General features: G+C 57.3%; 1 protein-coding gene across 4 annotated transcripts in view; it reads right to left on the bottom strand.

The window, feature by feature from the left end:
* Window positions 1–1,381: 1,381 nt before the first annotated feature.
* Window positions 1,382–21,978, bottom strand: part of SYNPO (synaptopodin) — a 55,393-nt gene continuing 34,796 nt past the window's right edge. The window contains exons 1-3 of one of the 4 annotated variants that reach the window (XM_045036795.1): window positions 17,229–17,399; window positions 9,435–11,797; window positions 1,382–4,179 (exon numbers count right to left, since the gene is read on the bottom strand). In XM_045036795.1, the coding sequence (XP_044892730.1) occupies window positions 3,475–4,179; window positions 9,435–11,447 (2,718 nt within the window). In that variant the 5' untranslated portion in view covers window positions 11,448–11,797; window positions 17,229–17,399 and the 3' untranslated portion in view covers window positions 1,382–3,474. Of the gene's footprint in view, window positions 4,180–9,434; window positions 11,798–17,224; window positions 17,400–21,978 lie in introns of those variants that run through there. The other 3 variants (XM_045036800.1, XM_023260430.2, XR_006584998.1) reach the window with 3 other exon arrangements.

The following is a 21,978-nucleotide window of genomic DNA, read 5'->3' on the forward strand; positions in this document are numbered from 1 at the left end:
AAGCAGTGGAATGCCGGGGTCAGATTGGCATTTTCCAAATATATCTCTGGCTGCCAGGTGGGCAGGGGGCCAGACTGGAGGCGGGAAGATTTTGCTGTGCTCAGGTGGGAGATGGGGAGGCTGCACAGGGGTAGGGACAGAGCCCACGGAGAGGAGAAGGACCTGAGGGGTATCTGGGGAATCATCGGGTCCTGCTAAGAGACTGGATGTGGGGAGCGAGGAAAACGCCACTCTGGCTTGAGTGACTCGGAAAGGTGAAAGGGGAACAGATTGGGGTGGGGACAGATGCTCAGCTCAGTTTGGGATAAACTTGATTTGAGGTGTCAGGAATGGGAATCACCAGTAGGATACTGTGCCCAGGAGGGGCTCCAGCTGAAGATAAAGATTGGGTCATTTGCAGGGAAGGGTGGGACCCACAAGGATGTGCTGGGCCCCGGGGTGGCCAGTACCTGTACCCATGTGCTGGGACAGACTATCCAAGGGTGCGTTTTTTTTCACATTTATTTCTGATAGAGACACAAGTCGGGGAGGGGCAGAGAGAGAAGGAGACACAGAATCTGAAGCAGACTCCAGGCTCCGAGCTGTCAGCACAGAGCCCGACGCGGGGCTCGAACTCACAAACCGCGAGATCATGACCTGAGCCGAAGTCGGACGCTTAACCGACTGAGCCACCCAGAGGGTGTATTTATGACACACTCATAGGAAGAAGCCTGGGCTCTGCTGTGGCCCGCAGGAGGTCCACGTTCTGCCCCTTAGGATCCAGCCTCTGCTGGGAGCTCCTAGAGAGGAAGGAGAGGGATGGTCCCAGGGCAGGCTCAGCCTCACCTGGGAGTGGGGCCACAATCCCCTTCTCTAGACAAAGGACACCCCCCTCAGGTGAGAAGCACTCCAGATAATCTGGGTCTTGAGCTCACTAGGGTTATCTGGACTCATGGGATCTCTTGTAGGGGCTTCTCCTCCTGCATGGAGCCCCAACCTGCCATGAAGAAACAGCCCCGGAGCACTGGCCCCTGACCCGGCTTGGCCCTGCCTGCTTCAGTGACAGTGTCTTGTGGTGAGGGCCTGGGCCTGGGAAATACCACCCTGAAACATCACCTAGCCCAGCTCATTCTGCACACACACGGAAGCTGAGGCTGGATAAGGAGTGGCCTTATTCAGGGTCACCCAGCTAGTAGATGACAGGATCAAGATTTCAACTCTGGGCCTTCATCTATGGCCTGGAGTTTTTCCGTTGTTCCCCATCTCTCTTCATGGCCGCTACTCCCCGAGCTCCCGTCCCACCTGTATCAAACATTCTCATCCACCCAAAGCCCCTTGGACTGTTCCATGGGGAGAAGGGAGGGGCTTTAGACACAGCCGAAAATGACACAGGAGGCAGAAGCATACAGGAAGCATTTATTGAGGGCCAGAGATGAATTCTACAGGAGGCAAGAGGCAGAACACTGGCAGTCTCTAGTGGGTTAGAGAGGATAGGGGCGGGGAGAAGGCAGTGACAGGGAGAGAACAGCCAGGAGAACTGCAGCTTCTCAAGGCTGCCTCCTGCTGGTTCTTTGGGGGAAATGCAGGCAGAAGTGGATTTGCTATGCTTTGGCATCAGCCAGGGGCCCAATAGTGTCTTTTCTCTGAAAGAGGCCCTTAGCCCCAGTCTCCCATGCTACAAGGAACCCTGAAACAGATGGGGACTTTGGTAAATGTGGTCACTCATCATTGACCAAGCAGGAGCACCCTTTTACCTTCCCACTGTCAGGGCCTATGTTCCCAATCCTTAGGCCCTAGGCACCCTCTGGGATCACTCCTTTATTCCAAAGCCCCCCTCCCAACTCTCTCCCACTGTGGCCCAGCTTTCCCTAGCCTCACTTAGGGGTTCCAGGTCTAACATCATCTGATGCGTGGGTAAGTTTACCTCTAACCCCAAATCACACTCGCTCCCTCACCTTTAGCCACATCCTGGTGTCCTTTCACCTGCATCTCTTTGATCCTCAGCCCATTCCAAGCCCCACCCCCCCATGCTCCCCTGCTTTTAGTATCCTGAGGCTGAAACTATAGAATTCAACCACATTTCTCCCATGCCCTGTCCCTCCTGGGGATTGGAATGAGAACCACCAAGGTTTGAGGGTCAGGCCAGGGCCTGCAGCCAGGCTTCTCGAGGTCACCAGGCATCGGGCACTAGCTAGGCCAGAGTGTAGTGGGAAAGAGATGGGGCAAAGCGGTGCCCATCATCTGGGCAGGATATGCATACTGGGGCCTAAAACTGAAGCATGCGGTATTTCCTAAGGAGCCAGAAACACAGGCAGACTCTAGTCTAACCCTTCACTCACCCATCCGTTCTCATCTGCCCCCAAATTCTGCCTAGCCAATCCTCTGCCGCCAATCTCCTTCCCTTCCTAACACCACGGAATGCGTTTCAGGACTGGGAGAGCCCTCAGAGGTCACCTGAGCCAATCCCCTTCCTACTAGAATCTCCTCTATGCATCCTGGCTCCTGCTTGAATACCTCCTATAACAAGGAACTCTTGCCTCCCTCTTTCCAAGTGGGCAACCTCAAACTCAGGGCCATCAGGTAAAACCACAGGGTAGCGGATAGCTCTGTATCAACTCTTCTCTCCCCAGCTCAGATTTTAGCCCAGAACTTGCCATGGAAGGGCCCAGAAAAGACAGATGGGCTGGAGGCACCTGTAGCATGCCTGGACTCCCAAGTCCTGGGGCTGGGGATAGAAGTCATCCCCTTACAGCTCTCCTCTCTGGCAGCAGGTAAGATGCCCAGGCAGTCTGAGCTGAGGTGGGGAAAGCATGAGAGGGATCTGGGAGGAGGGATCTTCCCATCTCTTGTCTCCAGAGGAGCCCAGCCGGGCACCTTGAGCTGGCCTGGGAGACCTCTCTAAAGGTCACCATGGTAAAAATAGAGCTTGTCTGGGAAGGGATGGAAAACAGCTGCTCCTGCCTGGGACTTGGTGCCAGGGAGGCGGATGGTCAAGCCAGGGCCTGGACAGGGAACTTAGGCCTAGGATCTTCTGAACACACCCCTCGTTTGCCAGCCTCCAGAGAGCAGAGGCAGGAAGGGAGGGAGGAATAGGGAGCCCCGGACTGCATGCAGCAAGCCCAGGGGTCCACGTGCACAACACCCTACCTCTTCCAAGGCACGTGTGTGTCTGTGTGTGTGTGCTGATGGGAGGGGAGGAGGAATCTAGACCTGTGAAGATTGCCTTGGCCAAAGGCCCACTACACAGATGGGAAAGCCCAGGATCGGACAGAGCAAGGGTGTTGCCCAGGGTCACACAATGACTGATTCGAATAAGGGCCAGAACCCAAACTTGGATCACTACCCCAGCCCCAGGCCCAGAGCTCTACTCCCCTGACCCCTTGTCCAAAGAGGCCAGGCCTCCTGGGGATGTGGTGCCAGGAGCTACCAAGCCCCACAACTCTTCTTCTGGCTCAGCCCTCCCGGGGTGGGGATGGAGCGGGAGCGGGGGAGGCTTTAGGTGGTGCAGGAGGCCTCGGAGGGGAGGCTGCCACGCTTGAGCCTCAGGCTGCCGGTCCACCCGCGGGGACAGATGTTGTAGCCGAGGATGCCGGGCGACTTAGCGCCGGAGTCCTCGGAGTCGAGGGACACATCGGAGTCTGTGGGCGAGCGGCGGGAGGGGAAGGGCCTGGGCGGCGCCGGCAACGGGCTCCGGGGGCTGGCGCACGGCGAGGGCCCGGCGGACAGCGGGCTCCGCGGGATCGGGGAGAACGTGGCCCCGGGGGCGGCGACGGGGCCGGGCCGGGCGGGCTTCGGCGAGCGCAGGCGCGGCGGCGGCGGCGGCGGCGGTGGCGGCGGTGGCGGCGGCGGCGGCGGCGGCGGCTGCGCCCCGGGCGGGGAAAAGGGCCGCAGGCTCTCGGCTCCCGCCGGCCGCGGGGAGGCGCTCTTGCGCCGGGCCGCGTTGATGATGTTTCGCGCCAGGAGGGCCTGCAGCTGGCGGCTGGGAGGCCGCGCCTCTGTCTCAGGTCGCAGCGGGGACACCGAGCGCTCGCTCCACGAGGGAGACATGGGCGGCGGCGGCGGGAGCGGCGGGGGGCTGCTCATGCTGCTCCCGCGGCCCGGCTCCCACGGCCCCGGGCTCACCCAGCCGTCCAGGCTGCTGGGGGGCCGGGAGGCGCCCGGCGTCCAGGGCGGGGAGGTGGGCAGGCTCTCCCGGCGGTCCTGGGGAGAGAGCAGAGAGGGCGGGGGCAGGCGTTAGTGTTGGGGTCCTCTAGACCGGGGTTTCGGGAGGGACCGAGTCTGGGTTGTCCACTGCACAGAGTCGGGAAGCCAGGCCCCCAAGTCAGGGGAATAGGGCCTGCAGTAAAACGCAGGGGTCCCGGCTCTCAGCCCATGCTGCCTGTCCCTGCGCTCAACTGGGAGGCAGGTGAGCGGTGGTGAAGAACGCTCGCTCTGGAGACAGACCCCTTTACTTACTACTGAATGAACTTGGGCAAGTTATTTCAGCCGCGGAAGCAACTGGAAGCCTTCGGGCTTCGGTTTCCTCCTCTGTAAAATGGGGGTATAATACCAGCACTAGACTTAGGGGGTTGTTGTGAGGGTTACATGAGATAACTCGTGTAAAAGAATGTTTCATGTATTGGAAGATGCCCTGGAGGAGAGGAAGGGCTCAGGAGGTGTTAGTTACCGGAAAGAAATACTGGAAGGATACACCGGAAACTCACCAAAGTGAGTTAGGAAATGGGGCCACCGGCGTGGGGTACACAGCCACGGGGGTGGGAGTAAAGCTCTAGCGTATTACTTTCTATGTAAGATTAGGTTTCTGAAACATATGGTTGTATTATCTATCTTAAAATGGTAAGACAAAAATACTGATCATTATTATTAAGGGCCTAGGGAAAGACCCTCTTAGTCCCAACCCCCTTGCCAGGTTGCCATGGTCACCTCCGAAGTTTTCCCTGGATGCCCCGAGCAGGGAGGAAGTTCCCAGTGACAGATGGGGACACCAAAGGGAGTTGGCTCATTCTGCCCTAGACGGCACACTCCCCTGACTGGACTTCTTGTCAGCATGGGGCAGGGAGTGTGGATTTGGTGGGGCCGAGTTGGTGAACATCTCTGAGGTGATAAAGCACGGCTCTGCTGTATACTACTGTACCTGTTTCCTACCTATTTAAGGACCTTCCAGCCTACAAGTTTCAGTCTCATCCTGTATCTCTCCTTGGATCCTCACAACATACTGATGAGGTGGCTGGCATTATCACACCCATTGTACAAGGATGAAGATGAAAGTCAGAGGTGTAAAAAACCTGCTGTGTTCTGTCCCACCAGGAAATGTGTGGGGGTGACCACCTCCCATCCAAAGGCTACACCATGCTTAAGCGGTCGGAAGCACTGGTTTGGACTGGTTTCGGAATTCATGCCCAGCTTGTATCTGCTAAATCATCCAACTCTTCGATCAGATTGCAGCAGTAGACCAGTCCACTCAGCCTTCAATCCAACCCAGATTCACCAGCAGTCATTCCTCAGAGTCCAGACTTAGCCAGTCCATTCAGTGTCTTCTACTCAATCAAAATCCAGACTCATTCAAAAGATCCAGTCTTTCACCCAATCAGTAACCAGCCACAGCCAAGCCAGTCAGCCTCTCATCCAATCAGAATCCGATTTCTCCCAATCAAAAGGAAGTAATAAACTATGTTTTCTCCATCCAATGCAGCAGCTACTAGATGGGCTGACTCAGAAGGGGGTCCCTTAAACCTAAAGAAAAATGTTGTACAGCCGTCCCAATAGGAGATTTTTCATGGGATAGTAATGCTGGAGGGGCCCTTAGGGACCTCCTGGGGACATCCAAGACCCCAATCATCAACTTGGAAAGTTAAAGCTCAGCGTGGGATCCACCCCTTTCACTCCCAGGGTCAGAGTTGGGTATATGTGAGCCAGAGACCCTGGGAGCTGTTCTGGCTGTGACATATCCCAGGAAGCTTTCAGTCAGCCCAGCTGTGGGAAGTGGGGCCAGGAGTTCATGATCCCAGCCCATCAACAAGCATCCAGGGCTCTGCAGCCAGGAGAAAGGCGGGCTAGGGCAGGTAGACTTATCATACCTGTCTGAAATCTCTAAGGGTTATGTCTGCCTTTGGTGGCCACAAGGGGAAGGCTTGGGCCAGCAAGTGGCCCTAGCCTGACTTCCCGAGCCTGGGTTGGAATGTGGGGCAGTGGTAAGCAGCTCCTCACCATTTGGAAGAAGGCCAGAGCCTGACCTCATCGGAACTGCCATGTCTGGGTACTGACTCTCTGTGCGGGGGGCGGAGGGGGGAGGTGGGGTGCACAATACAAAAAAGCTGTGAGAAATCAGGACTGTTCACTTTCTGACAAAGCTCTCAATGCATTACATAAGCCAGAACTCCCTGGAAATGCACATGGGTGAAGATTCAGAAAGAAGCGCCCACTTAACCCAGCCCCAGCCCCAGCCCCATCGCAGGGCATGTGTGTGGGGTGAAGGCTTGAACAGAGTCGTCAGACAGGAACCATCAGAGACCAAGCAGAGCTAGCTCCCCGATTGCCTTCTGCAATCCTTTCATTGGACGCAAGGCAGACTAAGGCCCAGCCAGAGGTGGGAGGGGTCGTCTAAGGTCACACAAGGAGTCAGGTATAGATCTGGGACTACAACCCACTTCCGACTCTTGATGGCAGTTTGCTCCTCTCCACCAGGGGCAGAAACTCTGTTTTCAGGAGCTAACAAATATGGGACATTGCCAGATTAGATAACAGGGAGAGGAGGAGGGGGACTGAGGGAACCAGAAAGTATATGCTCTGGCTCAAGGCATTCAAATCCCACTTTTAGGGGCTCCTGGGTGGCTCAGTTGGTTAAGTGTCTGACTTCACCTCAGGTCATGATCTCGCAGTTCATGAATTCAAGCCCCGCATCGGGCCCTGGGCTGACAGCTCAGAGCCTGGAGCCTGCTTTGGATTCTGTCTCCCTTGCTCTCTGCCCCTCCCCCGCTCAGGCTATCTCTCTCTCTCTCTCTCTCAAAAATCAATGAACATTAAAAAAAAATTTTTTTTTAATTCCACTTTTAAGGAACTCAAACAAACATGGACTGTAAGGGGCTGTGAGTCTTCCCTATGCTCCACAGCCTTTTTGGCCAAACTCTGAAGGAAGGAGAAAACAGAAGAATGTGATTTCCACAGGACTATGGTTCCCTAAGTGCTGACCCAGGGACGAGAGAGAGGCAGCCCTTGCCTCCAAGCCGGCACACATCTATACACACGGCAGATCCAGACACGCAGCGGATTCAAACAGAACTCGGAGACACACCACACGGTAACTGGGTCGTCCCACCCCACCTCCCAAGCCAGAATCGGGAAGGAGAGAGTCCTGACCACCAGCCAGGGAGTGCGGAAGAAAGAAAGAAGCAAGACAGATTTGAGGCCGAGTGTATTGAGAACAGGAGAGAAAACAAAGTTGGGGGAAGAGCTCGGCCAGCCTGGCCGCAGGAGCTGCAGGATGGAGGGTGGCCTCTTCCACTGCTGGCCCTGGGTGGGGGGGGGGGGGGTAGAAGGGAGCAGGGGTCCAGGGTAGGGGCTTCGCTCTGTCCTGGGAGGGGCCCGGCACGAAGAAGCTGAGCTCACTTACGACTCCCCCACGCATGCCCCCAAAGTTCTGGGCAGAATGAACTCACTAGGAAGGCACCCCCTGTTCCCATGGAGACGAGCCCAGAGCTCACGAAAACTGCAGGCTCAGCCCAGCATGGGCACCGCCTCCACCACCCCTCACCCCGCTGGGGAGCCCAGAAATAGGGCTGGGGAAGAGAAAGTGGGTGGTGCTCGGCCCCCAGCCTTGGGAAGCTTCCACCCGAATTCTGCCTCTTGCGTCTGTATTCTCTCCCTGCCCACAAAGCCTGGTTTGGGGGCTGCCTCACATCAAAGGTGTCAGAGGTGGTGAGCATCTCACACTACCTGACTCAGCACCCTCACGATACGGGGAAACTGAGACCCAAAGATACACACGGAATTAATCTGGTAGAATCCAGATCTCTTAAGTGCCGGCCCTGTCCTCAAAGCCTTAAGGTCTCCTCCTCTGTCCCACTGAGCTGCTAGGCCCCTGCCCAAGCCCCTGCCATGCTTCTACTGTCTCTAGGCCACCCTGAGCCTGTGCCGTCCCAGCCGAGGCTTCTGATCCCCTGGCTTCCTGAAGCAGTTCGTTCCAGCCACGCCCTCCCCAGGACGCCCTTACAGACCTCTCATCTCCAACGGTTCTATGGCAACAGCCCATTCCCTCCCCTTCTCTTTCCAGGGGACTGTCTTATCACTTACAAGGCCTTTCTCTCGAAGCACCAGCCTATATCCTCAATCCTCGAAGACTGTCACAGCTGGAAGGGCCCTGACTATATAAATAAGAAAACTGAGGCCCAGAAAGGGAAAGTGACTTGGCTAGACTCACATAGTGAAGGGGAGGCTGAGATGGGACCAGACCCTCCTCTCCAGCCTCTCTCCCGGGGGCCCCTTCCACTGCGCGGAGATAGCTGCTTTTAACTGGGCAGCTCTCGGCTGAGGTTGAAGCCAAACTAGCCAATGGATACATTGCCCAGGCGGGGAGCGGGGTGGGGTGGGGGGCTCTCTCACTGCACACTCACATCTGCACATCCTTCTACAGGGTTCCCCTTCTCTCAGGGATCCCCCGGGACTTTGCACGCCCTAGCACACTGAGGGCCAGCCAGATGGGGTCTGGGATGAACTGCTCTAGCTATCCCCAAAGTGGAGCCAGGTGTTTGGAGAGGGCACGGAGGCGGGTTGAGCAGAGGGGCAGGAAGAAAAGCATCAGACAGCAGTGGCAGGCTAAGTCCTCGTCCAGCAGAAGAACCCACGAGAGGAGAAAACGTGGCAGCCGAGGCAAAGCTCTCTGAAGCGGCGGAGAGGAATCGGTGTCCAGAAGGCAGAGATGGAAGAGAGACCTGTGCAGGTTAGAAGCCAGCGACAGGCAGAAAGACGCCGGGAGCTGGGGCAGCTGAGGAGGCAGACCCTTGGCTGGCTGGTTGCACAGAGGCACTGGCAGGCTGTTTGCTCCAGAAGCCCGTGTTAGGGTCCCCTTCTAGGCCATTCCCCAGCAAGACGCTGGCATCCCTAAGGCTCACAAAGGCCAGAGGAAGCCCCCCAGCCTCATTTCGGCCTGCCAAGGGAGTTCTCTCTCCGTGACCCTCCCTGCTATCCGGTATCGGACTGCAGATCCTTCAGACTTGGAGTCTCATGACCCTTGTGGCAGGGAAGGAGCAGCTGCAGCCCAGAGAGGGCTTGCCCAAAGTCACAAAGCTAGCTGGTGGCAGCATCAGCCTTTGAGCCCTGGGTCCCCATACTCCTGACCCTCAGCTCTATGCCACTTCCAGCCACATCTGCTCTCCATCCAGCCCTCGGAGAGGGGACCCTGCCAGGCAGTGGGATCCCTGCAGGGTCCGTTACTTGAAGCAGAAGGAAGGCTTCCACACCTGAGCCTCGATCCCAGCATTCCGGGTAGAGAAGGAGGGCCTGGGGGCCTGCTTGGCTCGGGGAGACCACGCCCTGGAGGGCGACACAGGGGAGATATCACTGCCGTAGGTAGGGCTCACGGCCGTGGGCTGGAGGCCATCCTGGCCGGGGGAGGTGTAGAGGCCCGGTGAGGAGCGGGAGGGCCGAGGCAGGGCCGGGGATGCCGGGAGAGCGGCCTTGGGCAGGCTGGGCACCAGGTCCAGGGAGCTCGGCTTGGCGGGCGAGGCGGCTCTCGGAGAGACCTTGACGGGCTCCTTGATGGGTGAGAGGACGAAGAGAGACTGCCGCATCTGGTAGGCCGGCTGCTTGGTGGGCTCGGGGCGCAGGACCCCATTCTCGGGCAGGTAGCCGTGGTAGAGGGAGGCAGGCGGGGTGCGAGCTGGGCTCCGGGATGCCACCCGGAAGCCACCAGGAGCATTGGTGGAATATTTCCAGGACGAAGGCAGGGACATGGTGGGTGAAGGGCAGCGGGCCAGTTCGGTGTGGCCGGAGGACTCGATGACATACTTCTCCATCCGGGACTGGCGGCGGGCGTAGAGCTCGGCCCCTTTCCCAGAGGCCTCGGACAGGTTCTGGTTGGGTTTGGGCTTCGGCTTGGCCTGGACGCGTGGGGACTTGAGGCACGAGGCCCACTCCGGGAGGACTTCCTCGGCTGCCCCGGGGCTGACCCTGTCCCGGGGTGCGGGCTCCTGCTGGAAGTTGGAGGCCTCGGCCCCCAGGGCAAAGGGCTCCTCCTCCACGCCCGCCTCCCCCTGGTCCCTCTGCCTCCGCTTCTCATCGGCCGTCTGTACCAGATCCAGCAGGTCTGGGTTCGGGGTCACCTTGGGCTTCTCTACGAAGGTGAACATGGATTTCCGGCTGCCCCTGCGGGCCATGGACTCCTCCAAAATGCCCGTCTTGCTGGCCGGAGCTGCCTGGCCCTTCAGGTGAGAAGGCTTGGGGTCAGAGCTGGGGTAGAGGGCAGAGTAGGATGGGGGAGACCTGCCCCGGGAAGCCAGGGGAGCCGTGGACAAGGTTTCAGCGTAGGTGGGGGGTGGGGTGAAGTTCCCCAAGGGGCGTCTCTCCAAGGCAGGGCTGCGCTGTGCCACGGGCCTCCTCTCCACCATGGGGCTGTGGGACATCACATGTCTCTGTGGCCGAGGGCTCCTGTCTACCACGCTTGGGGGCTGGGGAGCCCGGGCCTTCTCCCCGAGATGTCGTCTCTCTACCATGGGGCTCCGTTCCACCTGGCCGGTGCTCCCTGGAGCCTGGATCCCGAAGGGCCTGGCGGTCCTGTTGACCACTGATGGGGGCTTGGCCAGTGTGAAGTGGACCTCACTGTATAGCTTGGTGGGCGTGGGCGTGGCTGCCCATCCAGACGGCTCAGGTTCCGCTGACACCGCTGGGACGCCCGGCTGCACATCGATGAGCAGGCAGCTGGACGCGAAATCTGGGGCTGGGATCCCAGAGCTGGAGATGGGAGTAGTTTCTCTGGAGAAGGTGTTGGTGCTGGTAGGTGGAGCTGACACCTTATCGATGAGGAGGGTGCTGGATTTGACCTCTGCAGCCGGCTCGGGGGGCTGCCCGCTGGCACACGGGGTGCTGGGTTTGGAATCTGACACCGTGCCATTGGGAGGGGGCTGGCTTTCTGAGGGCTGCTGGCTCTGCGGGGCGACAGTGGCCGGGGGGTTCTGGTTGACGTCTGCGTGGTCTGCGTCTGGCAGGCTGTGGTTGCTGTTAGAGGCTGGCGTGATAAGGGTGGTGCTGAGTGAGGAAACGTTTTGGTTGACGTCTACAGCTGGGCTGTGGGCCTCAGCCGCGGGCGGGCTTGGCGGGGTCTGCTGGGTTTCTCGGTTCTGGGACAGGTGCAGTCCATTGGCTGTCAGCAGGGCCGCGTTCTCCTTCAAGTAAACCACCAGCGGCACCTCCTCCTCCTCGCTGGCCACCTTCTCCAGGTGCCGCAGCAAGCTGGCTTTCTCTGAGCACCCCTCCATGCTGTGAGCGGGGACCCCTGTGTCAGGGCTCTGGCGATCGCTGTTCCTTGGAGGGCCTGGCTCAGGGGGTGAGGTGGGACTCAGGCCGAGCCCCGAGGCGTAGCCCGCAGGGCCGGCAGGGGGCACTCTGAGGGACTCCTGGCTGGGCTTCCGTTCCCGTTCCCGTTCCCGTTCCCTCGGGCCGGGGTTCTCCAAGGTGAACTGGTTCACCCTCTGCCGACGCCTGTTGAAGAGCTGGACGCCTCGGGAGTTGGAGCTGGGCGGGGTGGTCAGCTGTGCCGCGATCTGCTGGCTCCGGGCCTTGGCCTCTTTCAGATCTTTCTCAGTGAGGCTGGTGCTGTGGGCCAAAGCTGTTGAGAGGGACAGAGGTCCAGTTAGCAAATGGGAATGCAGAACCACGGGAGCAGAGACAGACAGACAGATGTCCACCATACCCCTCCTACAGATGCTCTTTTCCTCTGGGATTTGCTCTTTACTCACTAGTCCCTGGAATCCCCTCTCCTCAGAAAGATCCCTGACCCAACAACCATCATGGCCCAACTCAAAGGCCACCTACCTGTGGGAAAACCTCCCCTGACTACCCTTTCAGGGTGAACCGGCCCCTTATTTGGCTTCTCCCTGAAGGTTATTGATACTGTACTTTATTGAATTCTGCAAGAACACCTCACCCTAGCAGGAGAGGCCACACTACATCCCTGACCCATTCTCTACCACCCTCTCCACTCACTGGGCTCGGCCCTGCTGGCATTCTTTCAATTCCTTGAAATGCCAAGGTTGTTCCTGCCCCGGGACCTTTGCACTTGCTCTTTTCTCTGCTTGGAATGATCTTATCCCAGATGGAATACCATGTCGGTTCCTTCTTGCCATACAGGACTCACCTGAATGTTCCCTCTCTGGAGGGGTTTTCCTCTCTAATCAACTCTCCCCTCCCCCATCCTATCCCTTTGTCTCATTTCCTTCATGGCATTCACCATCATTTGCGATTATCTTCTTTACACATTTCCTGGTTTATCATCAGTCTCCCCACCTAGAACATCGGCTCTCAGGGGACTATGTATGACCTTGCTTGACCTGGCCATCATTCTATCCCTGGCCCCTACAATAGTGCCTGGCATAAAGCGGGCACTCGGTAGGTATTACTGAATGCATGAATGACCCCCCAGGACATTTTCTATGTGCCTGTCTTCGGGGCCTTTACACTTTCATGGCATAGTCATTTGCTAACACTAACACTTCCTCTTTTTAGAATAGGTAATACACTCACATGGGCTGAAAACTGAGAAAAACAAAAAAGCGTGCGGTAAAAAAATGTCCCTCCACCCCCGAGCATCCACACCACAAATCAGGTAACCACGGTTACTAGTTTCTTCTTATAGAGTTTCTTCCCATGTGTCTTCCCATAATCATCTTAAAGTTCTCATATTTTAATATCATAAAAGTAATACATTGGGCTAATTTCAGCAGCAACCGTACTGGAACGTTGCATTAGTCTATTCTGTCCTCATAAGAACACTAGGAGACCAACATTACTTGCCCCTGTTTTACGGAAGTGGAAAATGAGGTCCAGAGGCTGTGTACGTAACTCACGCACAGTCACACAGCAGAGTGGCCAAGCGAAAGTCAGCACCGGTTCCCTCTGGGCTCACAACCCATGCTCAAGATGCCTGCTCGTCCCCAAAGTTCCCTTTGGCACCTTGTAGGGTGCCGCTACAGGAGACAGAGTCAGTGGGGGACAGGTTCAGTCTAGGATTGGAGTCTGGGGCCCGAGGTCGGTGATCAGGCTGGGGGTCAAACCCTGTTAATCTGTAAGTTCATTGTAGGCAACCATTTCTCTTCCAATCCCCAGAGCCCAGGTGGCACACCGTTGGTGCTCAATTTATGCTTATTGAACAAAGAATGAACAGATGGACCAATGGGAAGATGGATGAGATAGCCTGTGGCCAAGGTTACCAGCTCAGTCAGTGGCTGGGAAAATTCCTCCCTCCCTCATCCTCCCCCAGCCCTCCCTACTGTGGGAAGCTAATTAGTTCTTGAGGAATCTGACCCTGCCCTCCCTCCTACCATGCCCTCATTAGCACTGGCCATGACATGCTGAATGGGTCTCCAGGGACAGTCTTTCTAGGCATCCTGCCAGCGAGGCTCAGAATTCACGGACTCCCAGAGCCGCAGGGGCCCTTCCAGAGGAGCTATTTGACCACCACCCCCATTGTAGAGGTGAGGAAACTGAGGTCCAGAGAGTGACGGCACAGAGTAGAGCTCACACTAGGGTCAACAAAGACGTCCACGTGGAGTAGCATAGCCGAAGAGGTTCTCTGGCCCCAACCTCCTCCTTCCCACCTCCCATCAGGATCTGGATCCCACCCACACACACCCGTGCCCACCGGTCCAGAACAACCTGCCCCATGTGTCCCTGATGCTTGCCCCCTTCTGGTAGGGCTCCTCTCCTGCCTGGATCACCCCATCCATGAAAGATGAGGGATTTGCAGGTTGGGCCAGGCCGCTGCCGTGGGTGCGGGGGGTCGTAGGTAGGGGCGAGTCAGCCACGCAGCAGGGCCTTGAGAGGTTTCGTGGCTCACGCAATGTTCGTCTCCTCTGCCCTGCTTAGCAACCAGGACTCCTGGCCCAAGTCCGGGCTCTGCCATTTGTTACTTGTGAGACCTTGGCAAGTTACCACACCTCTCGGAGCCCGCTTCCTTGACTGAGAAGAAGTGATAAGAGCACTGACGTTAGGGCCGGGAGGCTGCAATGAGGTCACGAATGCCAGCACTGCCCGCTGCCATCAGGCCCAGTGGACAGGGCAAGAGGGCTCATGCTCCCTGGAAGAAACTGCTCGTTGGTGACCCTTCTCTACTCCCTGGAGGGGTCAGAGCTTTTTCTAGCAAAGGAGACTCACTCCACAGATCGGGATCCTGAGAGGGAATGTGACTCTCTCAAGGTCACACAGCAGGGCATTCCAGAGTTATGGAGAGGGAGGGATTATTGTCCCAAATCACGGGACCTTGGAATCTCAAAGATGGCGGTCACTAGGTCCAACTGCCCACATAATTCCTGTGTCCCCAAAACCATGCCCCTGAGTTACAAGTCTCTGTTTACATACTCAACCGACAAGGAGCTCACTACCCTAAAGAGGTGCCTTCTACTCATTAGTGCTCCTTACATTAGCTCCCGACCTCTGGACACGGTTCTGTCCCCTACTGCCACAGATTTTTCTTTCCAACCTGACTGTCCTGCAGAGTCACAGATACAAATCATATCCCCCTGGGGTATGGTCAGGATAAACACCTGTGTAGCCCCAACACTGTTTCTTCCGCCACAATTGCTAATGTTGATTCTACATATTATTTAATTTCCACAACAACGCTATGGAAGCGCGAACTATTATTGTCCGCCTTTTAGTGATGAGAAAACCAGGGCTCAGAGAGGGAAAGTGAGTTGCCCAAGGTCACAAAGCCAGAAAGTAGTGGAGCTGGTTCACCCCCTGCTCTGCAAGACTCCAGACAGCACCAGGCTTTCTGGCTAACGGGTTCCCACAGTGTGAGGCTCACGGAAAGTGCTTCATTGTTTGAATAATCCAGACCTCCCAATGTCCCTGCACTTTCCTGTTTTTCTTTTTACTTCTCTGCTTCCATCCTATCCCCAGACTGGTTCTAAAGGCCACCATGGGTTTAGAAAATGCTCAAATGTGAGAGCACGAAGGGCCCTTGGGGATAAGCTGGCCTGGGAGGCTTCTCGAGAGGCTTCGAGAAGAGTGGGCCTCGGGCCAGGACCTGGTCTGCTGACCCCCGGGCTGGGCTTGGAACCTCCCCCGCCCCGCGCTGCTGTTCTGGAACAAGAGGAGGGCAGCAGAAAAGGCCAAGGGGTGAGAGAGTCCAGCCTCCAAGGAAGCTCCCGTACCCCCACCCCCAGCCCGCAGTGACTCCACAGAAAAGGAATCCGGCAGGAGGCTTGGGCAAGACCCTGCCAGCAATCCAGATGATTTCTGCCACCCTGCGCAAACCACGCTGAGAGAAGGGGGCTGGGCCAACCCCAGAGTCCCCCACTTGCAGGGCGCCAGGGAAGGCAGGTCCATGCAACATTCCCCAGACGCAGGAATTGTTGCCCCCGGCCAAGCCCCGGCCAGCCAGGTGCAAGACAGTGCTCCCTGATGCTAGAGAAGCAGGAGGCAGCCAAGGGCCAGAGGGGGCAGGTATCGCGCTGAGCCCCCCATCTGCCTGGCTGCAGCCTGTTCCTGTGCCAGCCATACACCCCCTCTTCTCAGGTTGGGGTGCCGGCCCTTGAAAGACCTACCCTGGACGTTGGATCGGGAGCTCTGAAGACAGGCCTTCAGGAGAGGAAGGAGTGAGGGTAGATACAAGGAAGAACTGCCCGGGGTCAGGAGAACTGGCTCCAACAGGGGTAACTCCCTAAGTGGGTTGGGGGACAAGAAGCCCCAAGGACAGCCGTCAGAACAAGGGCTACAGTGGCTGCTGCGATCAGGCAGCCCTCACTATAGCCCGGGGGGTCGTGCCGCACACTTTACACACATTACCCTATTCAGTTCTCCCCCCAAACTCCGAGAGGTAAGCACTAACATGCTCCCCAATTTGCTGATGAAACTGGAGCTCAGAGAGACCTGTCGAAGGCCATACAACTTGCAAGTAGCAGGGCTCGGATCTTTCCAACCAAAACTCAAAGTCTGGTTGCAGAGTCTCATTTCTTAACCGTTCCGCCTTTCAGCCCCAGACTTTGGGTCCAGTGCTCTTGGATAATGGTCTGCAGAACCGCCTGTTTCCTCATCTCATGATCGATGTCCCCAGCAGTGCCCTCTCCCCTCTCAGCTGCCTACAACAACCCATGCATCCTCTCCCTTCTGCCTGTCAGGAGAAGAGCTGAGAAAACTCATTCTTACTAAGGTAGAAATGACTGCTAGGAGATGAAAGTCCAGGGGAGTGGAAACAGCATGGTATTGGGAGTCAGGAGACCCAAGTTCCAGTTGTGCTCAGGCAGGGATAAGCCCTTTCTCCCACCCCTGTCACTTCTATAGGTAGTTGCCTGGTCTGCTGACCACCAGGCCTGTCTGGACCTAGGATCTGAAGGAAGGAGGAGGGGCAAGGGAAGGGAGGCCAGAGCAGAAGGTCAGGACAGGGAGAGAATTCAAGGAAATGCTTCTTCACACGGCTGCCGTCAATGGGAGTATCCAGGCCCCAAGCAGGGTGGAGTGGGACAGGGAGCCAGAGGTGGGAATAGAGACTGGCTGGAGGCAGCCCACTGTGGACGCCCGGGAGTCTTGGCACAGGGACAGGTAAACAGGCTGGGTAAACTGCCCCCCTGCTGGGGTCAGGAAGGAACCAATGGCTGGCTGCACAACCTCTGGCTCAGCTGGGGGCAGGAAGATGAACTGGGCCTGAGTAATGGCCTGACCGCCTTGCCAGCCCCTGCCCCATATCCTCCGGGCTGAAAGGAGGAAATGACACAGCCTCCATTCCCTAGGGAGTTCTCCATCCACGCCAAAGTCCCAGTGAGTGCAACCTGACTGAATTGTGGCAGACTGCCAGCCCTCCTCTCGGGAGGACAATAATTCATACTAAGGTGAGGAGGACTGCCAGGACATGGGAGATGCGTAAGAACAGGGCTGGTAGTCCCAGACCTAGCTCCAGCCTTGCCACTGACAGGCTGGCAGAAGTCTTCACATGCCTCTTCTCTCGATGCCCAGAGGGGAACTGAGACCAGAGAGGGATGCCATATGCCCTAAGTCACACACCCCAAACCACAAAGGCACCTCCGAGTGCTCATCTTACTCACTCCAGCTGGGTCCTCTCTGCAGCCCAGCTTCCCCCTGGATGCTGAGCCGGCCTCGGTTCTCAAAGCCTCCGGGAAAGGCAGCCAATTGCCTCGCTGACAAAGAGAGGAAAATCCCACATCGAAGGCAACGGAGAAGCTGGATGTGACTTCTCTCCTCCACAGATGACTCAGCCCAGCTCTTTATCAGGAAAACCGATTTTGCAACAGCTTTTTAAATGGCCTCTCCGCCCCCAATCTCTCCTCCGCCAATCTACCCGCCCCATGCTGCCAGATTCATCTTCCTCTGCCTGGCTTCACTCACTTCTCTCTCCTGCCCCCCCAGGATGTGGAGGGTCAAACAGCAAGTCTTCATCCTGGCATTCAGGGCCCCCGACACCAGAGCCTGCCTGAAAGCTTGCTAACCTGCTGTCTGTGCCCTCGGCAACGGCCAGAGAAAATCCAATGGCCCGTGCTTCTCATGCCCACCCTGTGAGTTCCTGCCTCCCCTGTGTGGTTTGTGCCGACCCCTCTACAGGAACCCTTCTCTGTCTCACATCCTTTGTACACGCCCCAGCCTTCCCACCTAACTGGAATGCCACCCCTTCCTCCAAAAAGCCTCCCCTGACCCACCAATGTATTATATGCACCACTTAATAACCTCATCACTGTGCATATTATTCATAGGAGTGAGAATTACCTTTCAGGGCGTGCTCACCACACGCCAGGTCCTTGCTTCATTTACAGCAACCCTCATCCCATGTTAGAGAAGAAACCGGCTCAGAGGGGTGAAGTGACCTGTTCAAGGAGGCGCAGCTAGGCAGTGGCACAATCAGAATTCAAACAGGGTGGCCCAGTGCCCAGTCCAGGGCCTACCACGTGGGTCACATTGCCTCTTCCCTCCCAAGGTCTTGCTTTGCAGCGATCACAGTCTAGGTTTATTCCACCCCCCATCTCCCCCCCCCCCCCACCCCCTCACCTCCTGAGACTGCAAGAGTCTCCGGGGCAGGGCAGGGCCTCAACTGCTTCACTTCTGTATTCCCCCCTTGTTCCCCGTACTTTCCATGAGTGCTGGCAGAATAATGACAAAGTCAATGGGGATGACAATAGCCAACGTGTGAGGAGCACCAGATGCTGCTGAGCTAAGGGTTTAGCATATATTTTCTCATTGAACCTTCACAGCAACTCAGAGGGGAGGCTCCCTAACCTCTGTTGAGGAAAATGAGAGCCGCAAAATCGGAGAACTCACCCCCGGTCTCCCAGCCAGCAAGGGGCAGGCAGAGCTGAGTCGGAGCTGGGAGTCTGATTCCAAGCCCGGGCCCCTCCTTGTGAAGAGCTCTGCCTACAAAGCACACTCATTTCCCCCACCCACGGTTCCAGGCCCAGCCCTGCTGCCACTTCCTCCAGGAAGCCCTCACCAATCCATCCAGACTCCTAGATCAGTGCTCCACCTCTGCTCAAGCTGGCCCAGGGGCCTCAGAGCAGAAGGGGGTCAGAAGAAGCAATAGGTTGAGAAAGCTCAGGAACCCAGGCCCAGAGGAAGCAGGCCCGGCCCGACTCCTGGTATCTCCCTGTTGGAAATGGGCTGGGCTCAGGCAGGGCTGGTGGCTGGGTTGGGGGGGAACCTAAGAAGAGGGCTCTCAAGGGGGCATGGGCCTCAGCTGGCAGCTATCCCCTTAGGCTACGGGCACTGCTCATTGCTGGACTTCTGCTGTGGGGTCCTCTGCCGAGGACTGGGAGCCGCCACCTCTCTCCTGCCTGCTCCACTGGACTAAACACTCATCTACAATTCGAGTTTTAGGGACTCAGAAATGGTGACCCAGAGAGAGTCAGGTTCAGCCCCAGGTGCACAGCAAACTGGAAGGGACTGGTTCACAGAGCACCAAGCTCAGACTCAGGCTCCCACCTCCCAGTCCAGCCCTGGTAAGCCAGGCCTGCCCGGCCTCCATCATCCTGGCCCTGGGAGCCTTAGGAGTACAGAAAGGACTGCCACACCCTGTCCTTCCAGAGAAAATGTTTACTCCAGGAAACAAAAGGTAGTGAGCTGGGGGCGGGGGTGGATGGAGATGGTTTCCCCTAAATTGCCTCTGCCAGGGGTGTGGTGGGCCTAGGCCATCTCTGGGTCTCCAGCACCCAGCCCAGGGCCCAGCACGCTGGGTCTTGCATGGAGATGCAGCCCTTTCTCTTGGCCTTGTAGCAAGCCGGGGCTGGCGAGGCCTCCATCCTGTCTGGAGGCCCCCAGGCTCAGCAGAGGCCGCCGCTTGGGAGGGGTTCAGTAAGTGTTGAGGAAATAAGTGACTGAAGGATGATCCCTCCCACAGCCCAAATCACCTTCCCAGTTCGCCCCACCATTCATCCTGGGAGACAGCCTCTAGATCTCAGATTCATCTAGACTCTAGATCATAGATCTAGAAGATCCTGGAAGACCTTCTTGGATCCTGGAAGAAGAGAGGAGAGAAGGAAGGAGGGAGGGAGCCACACCTCTGGGGGCAAAGAGGGAGACGAAACCTCAAATCACAGCGTTAGACCTAAGAGCACAATATTCCATTAAGTGCTGAGAGAACACAGAACCTAGAAGAGAGATTAATTAGGATGAAGGAATCCGGGAAGGCTTCCCGGAGGAGGTGGCATATGCCCTCCATCTTGAAAGATGGAGCTGTGGGGGCATTCCAAGCAAGGGGCCAGCCCAGCAGAGGCTGGAAGGCTCAATGCCACCCCCACCCCACGCCCCTCCACCACCCCTACCCCAAGTCAAGACCAGATGGAAAGGAAGAGGGATGGTCCCAGGAGAGTTCCTTGGAACCGTGTATATTACAGGGCGCATGCCCGGGACGGGAGGCACCGCGCCACTTGCCCGAGGGGCCTCCGGGTGGGTTACATAACCGCCCTCCGCCGGGGCCTCGGAATCGGCCGGGGACCCTTCTCCGCCTCCGAGTCCTCAGCCATCTGTCTGGGCCGCTTCCCTCTTACAGAAGAGGCCGCTGCAGCGAAAGTGAAGGCCAGCGCCCTGTGGTAAATTCCCCACATTCCTTCCTCACAGAAAAATAAATAGCCCGGGAGAAGGAACGCAGGAGGAATGATAATGACGGCAGGGCTCGGTGGTGGAGACACAGAGCGGGGTAAACAGAGAAAGGAGCCGGAGCGCCCCGCAGAGCTCCCCAGCCTCGGGGGACCTCTGCCTGTCCCCTGGAGGCCGCCTGTCCGTCTCCTGTCTACCTGTCCTCCGGAGGCTGCCGGTCCCCAGAGGCGTGCTCATCCGCCTCCCCTGGCGGCTCACTGGGCTGTGCCAACGCTCTCGGGTCCCAGGCTCGCTCACACCTGCCAAAGAAGGCTCTGGGAATCCCTGGGTCAGGGCAGGTGACAGCTGAGGGCAAGCTTGTCAGGACAGGGCTCCCCTGGCTTTTACTACTCAGGCTGCTGTCTACTGGGCACTTCTTACGTTCCAGGTATTCAGTTTTAGTATCATCCTTATGTTGGTATGTTGTTTTATTTTCTCTTTGCAAGCTGTGGCCTGGGGGTGCGGTTGAACCCATTTGACAGATGAGGAAACAGGCTCAGAAAGGTTTTGGGGAACCGCCAAGGTTATTTGGCCAGCGAGTGCTGTGAGGCCTCGGCTCCTGCCTCTCACTCCCACATCCGTTCAGCCTGCCTGCCCTTCCCAGAAAGCCCTCCTCTACCAAGTCCAGCCAGAGGTGCGGCCTGTGCGCCTCCCACGCCCTGTGCGGCAAGGCGTCCCGTACCACTGGCAGGCTACTTTTAGTAAGTCACCTCACCTCTCTGGGTCGCAGCTTCCTCATCAGGAAAACAGGGATGATGAGATCTGCTTTGCAGAGTCGCTGCTGAGTACGTGAGCTACAGCAGTGTGATTCCTACAGTAGAAACTACTGTGCACACCTGAGGGGGATTTAACGTCAGCCTTTTGCACAATCCACCTGTGCATGACTCTGCTGGGCTCAGGCTCTGTCTGTCTCTCTCTTGTCCTCCCTTCTCCAGCCCTCTCTGGGTCTGGTCTTGCTATTCTGCTCGCAGTCAGACACAGCCCAACTTGCCCTCACCCTCACACCCCCTCCTCCCCCAGCATCCTGTCTGCAAGGGCACCCCAGCGTCAATCTCTAGCTAATGTGCTGTGGCAGAAAGAACCAGGTTTGAAGCCCACGTTTGCCTCTTGCTAGATGTAAGTGTCCAGGCCGCCCTGGAGTGGCCCCCGATCCAAGAGTCCTACAAGGGAAGGTGCAGCCAAGGCTGCTCCCACCTCTCCGTGCACAGCCCCACAGCCTGGAGGGCACTGTGGCCCTGGGTGTGCTGGAGGCTGCTGACCCTGCCATGCCCCCTATGCCATTCACCAATTACCAGGCCGGTCTGGCTCCCCTCCAGCAGGAGGATTCTGCTGCCAGAGGAGAGGCTAGATCACCCAGGGCTGCCCTCCCCTCGTCCCTCAAACTACAAAGGCAGTTTAGAGGCAAGTCTAGTCCAGAAGACTGGAGGCCAGGAGGTTTGGTATCTGTCCTGTCACAATTTGGGTGAGATGCTGGACTAGTTCCTGACCTTCTTTGGGCTTCAGTTTGTCTGTGTGTTCCAAGAAGGGACTGGACTGGAACAGTGATTCCTAGAGAACGGTGCCCCTATACCTCCAGTGGCAGCAAAAGGATCTAAACGGTACCCTGATAACCTGAAATCTTAAGAGTTATGTAAATTTCACATGTGTATTGGCAGAGGGGTATAATGAACACGTCAGCCCTGTGAAAGGCGTATTACTGCTTAGGGAGAGGTAAAA

This window comes from Felis catus, chromosome A1 (assembly GCF_018350175.1).
Source record: "Felis catus isolate Fca126 chromosome A1, F.catus_Fca126_mat1.0, whole genome shotgun sequence".
In the NCBI taxonomy this organism is placed as follows: Eukaryota; Metazoa; Chordata; class Mammalia; order Carnivora; family Felidae; genus Felis; species Felis catus.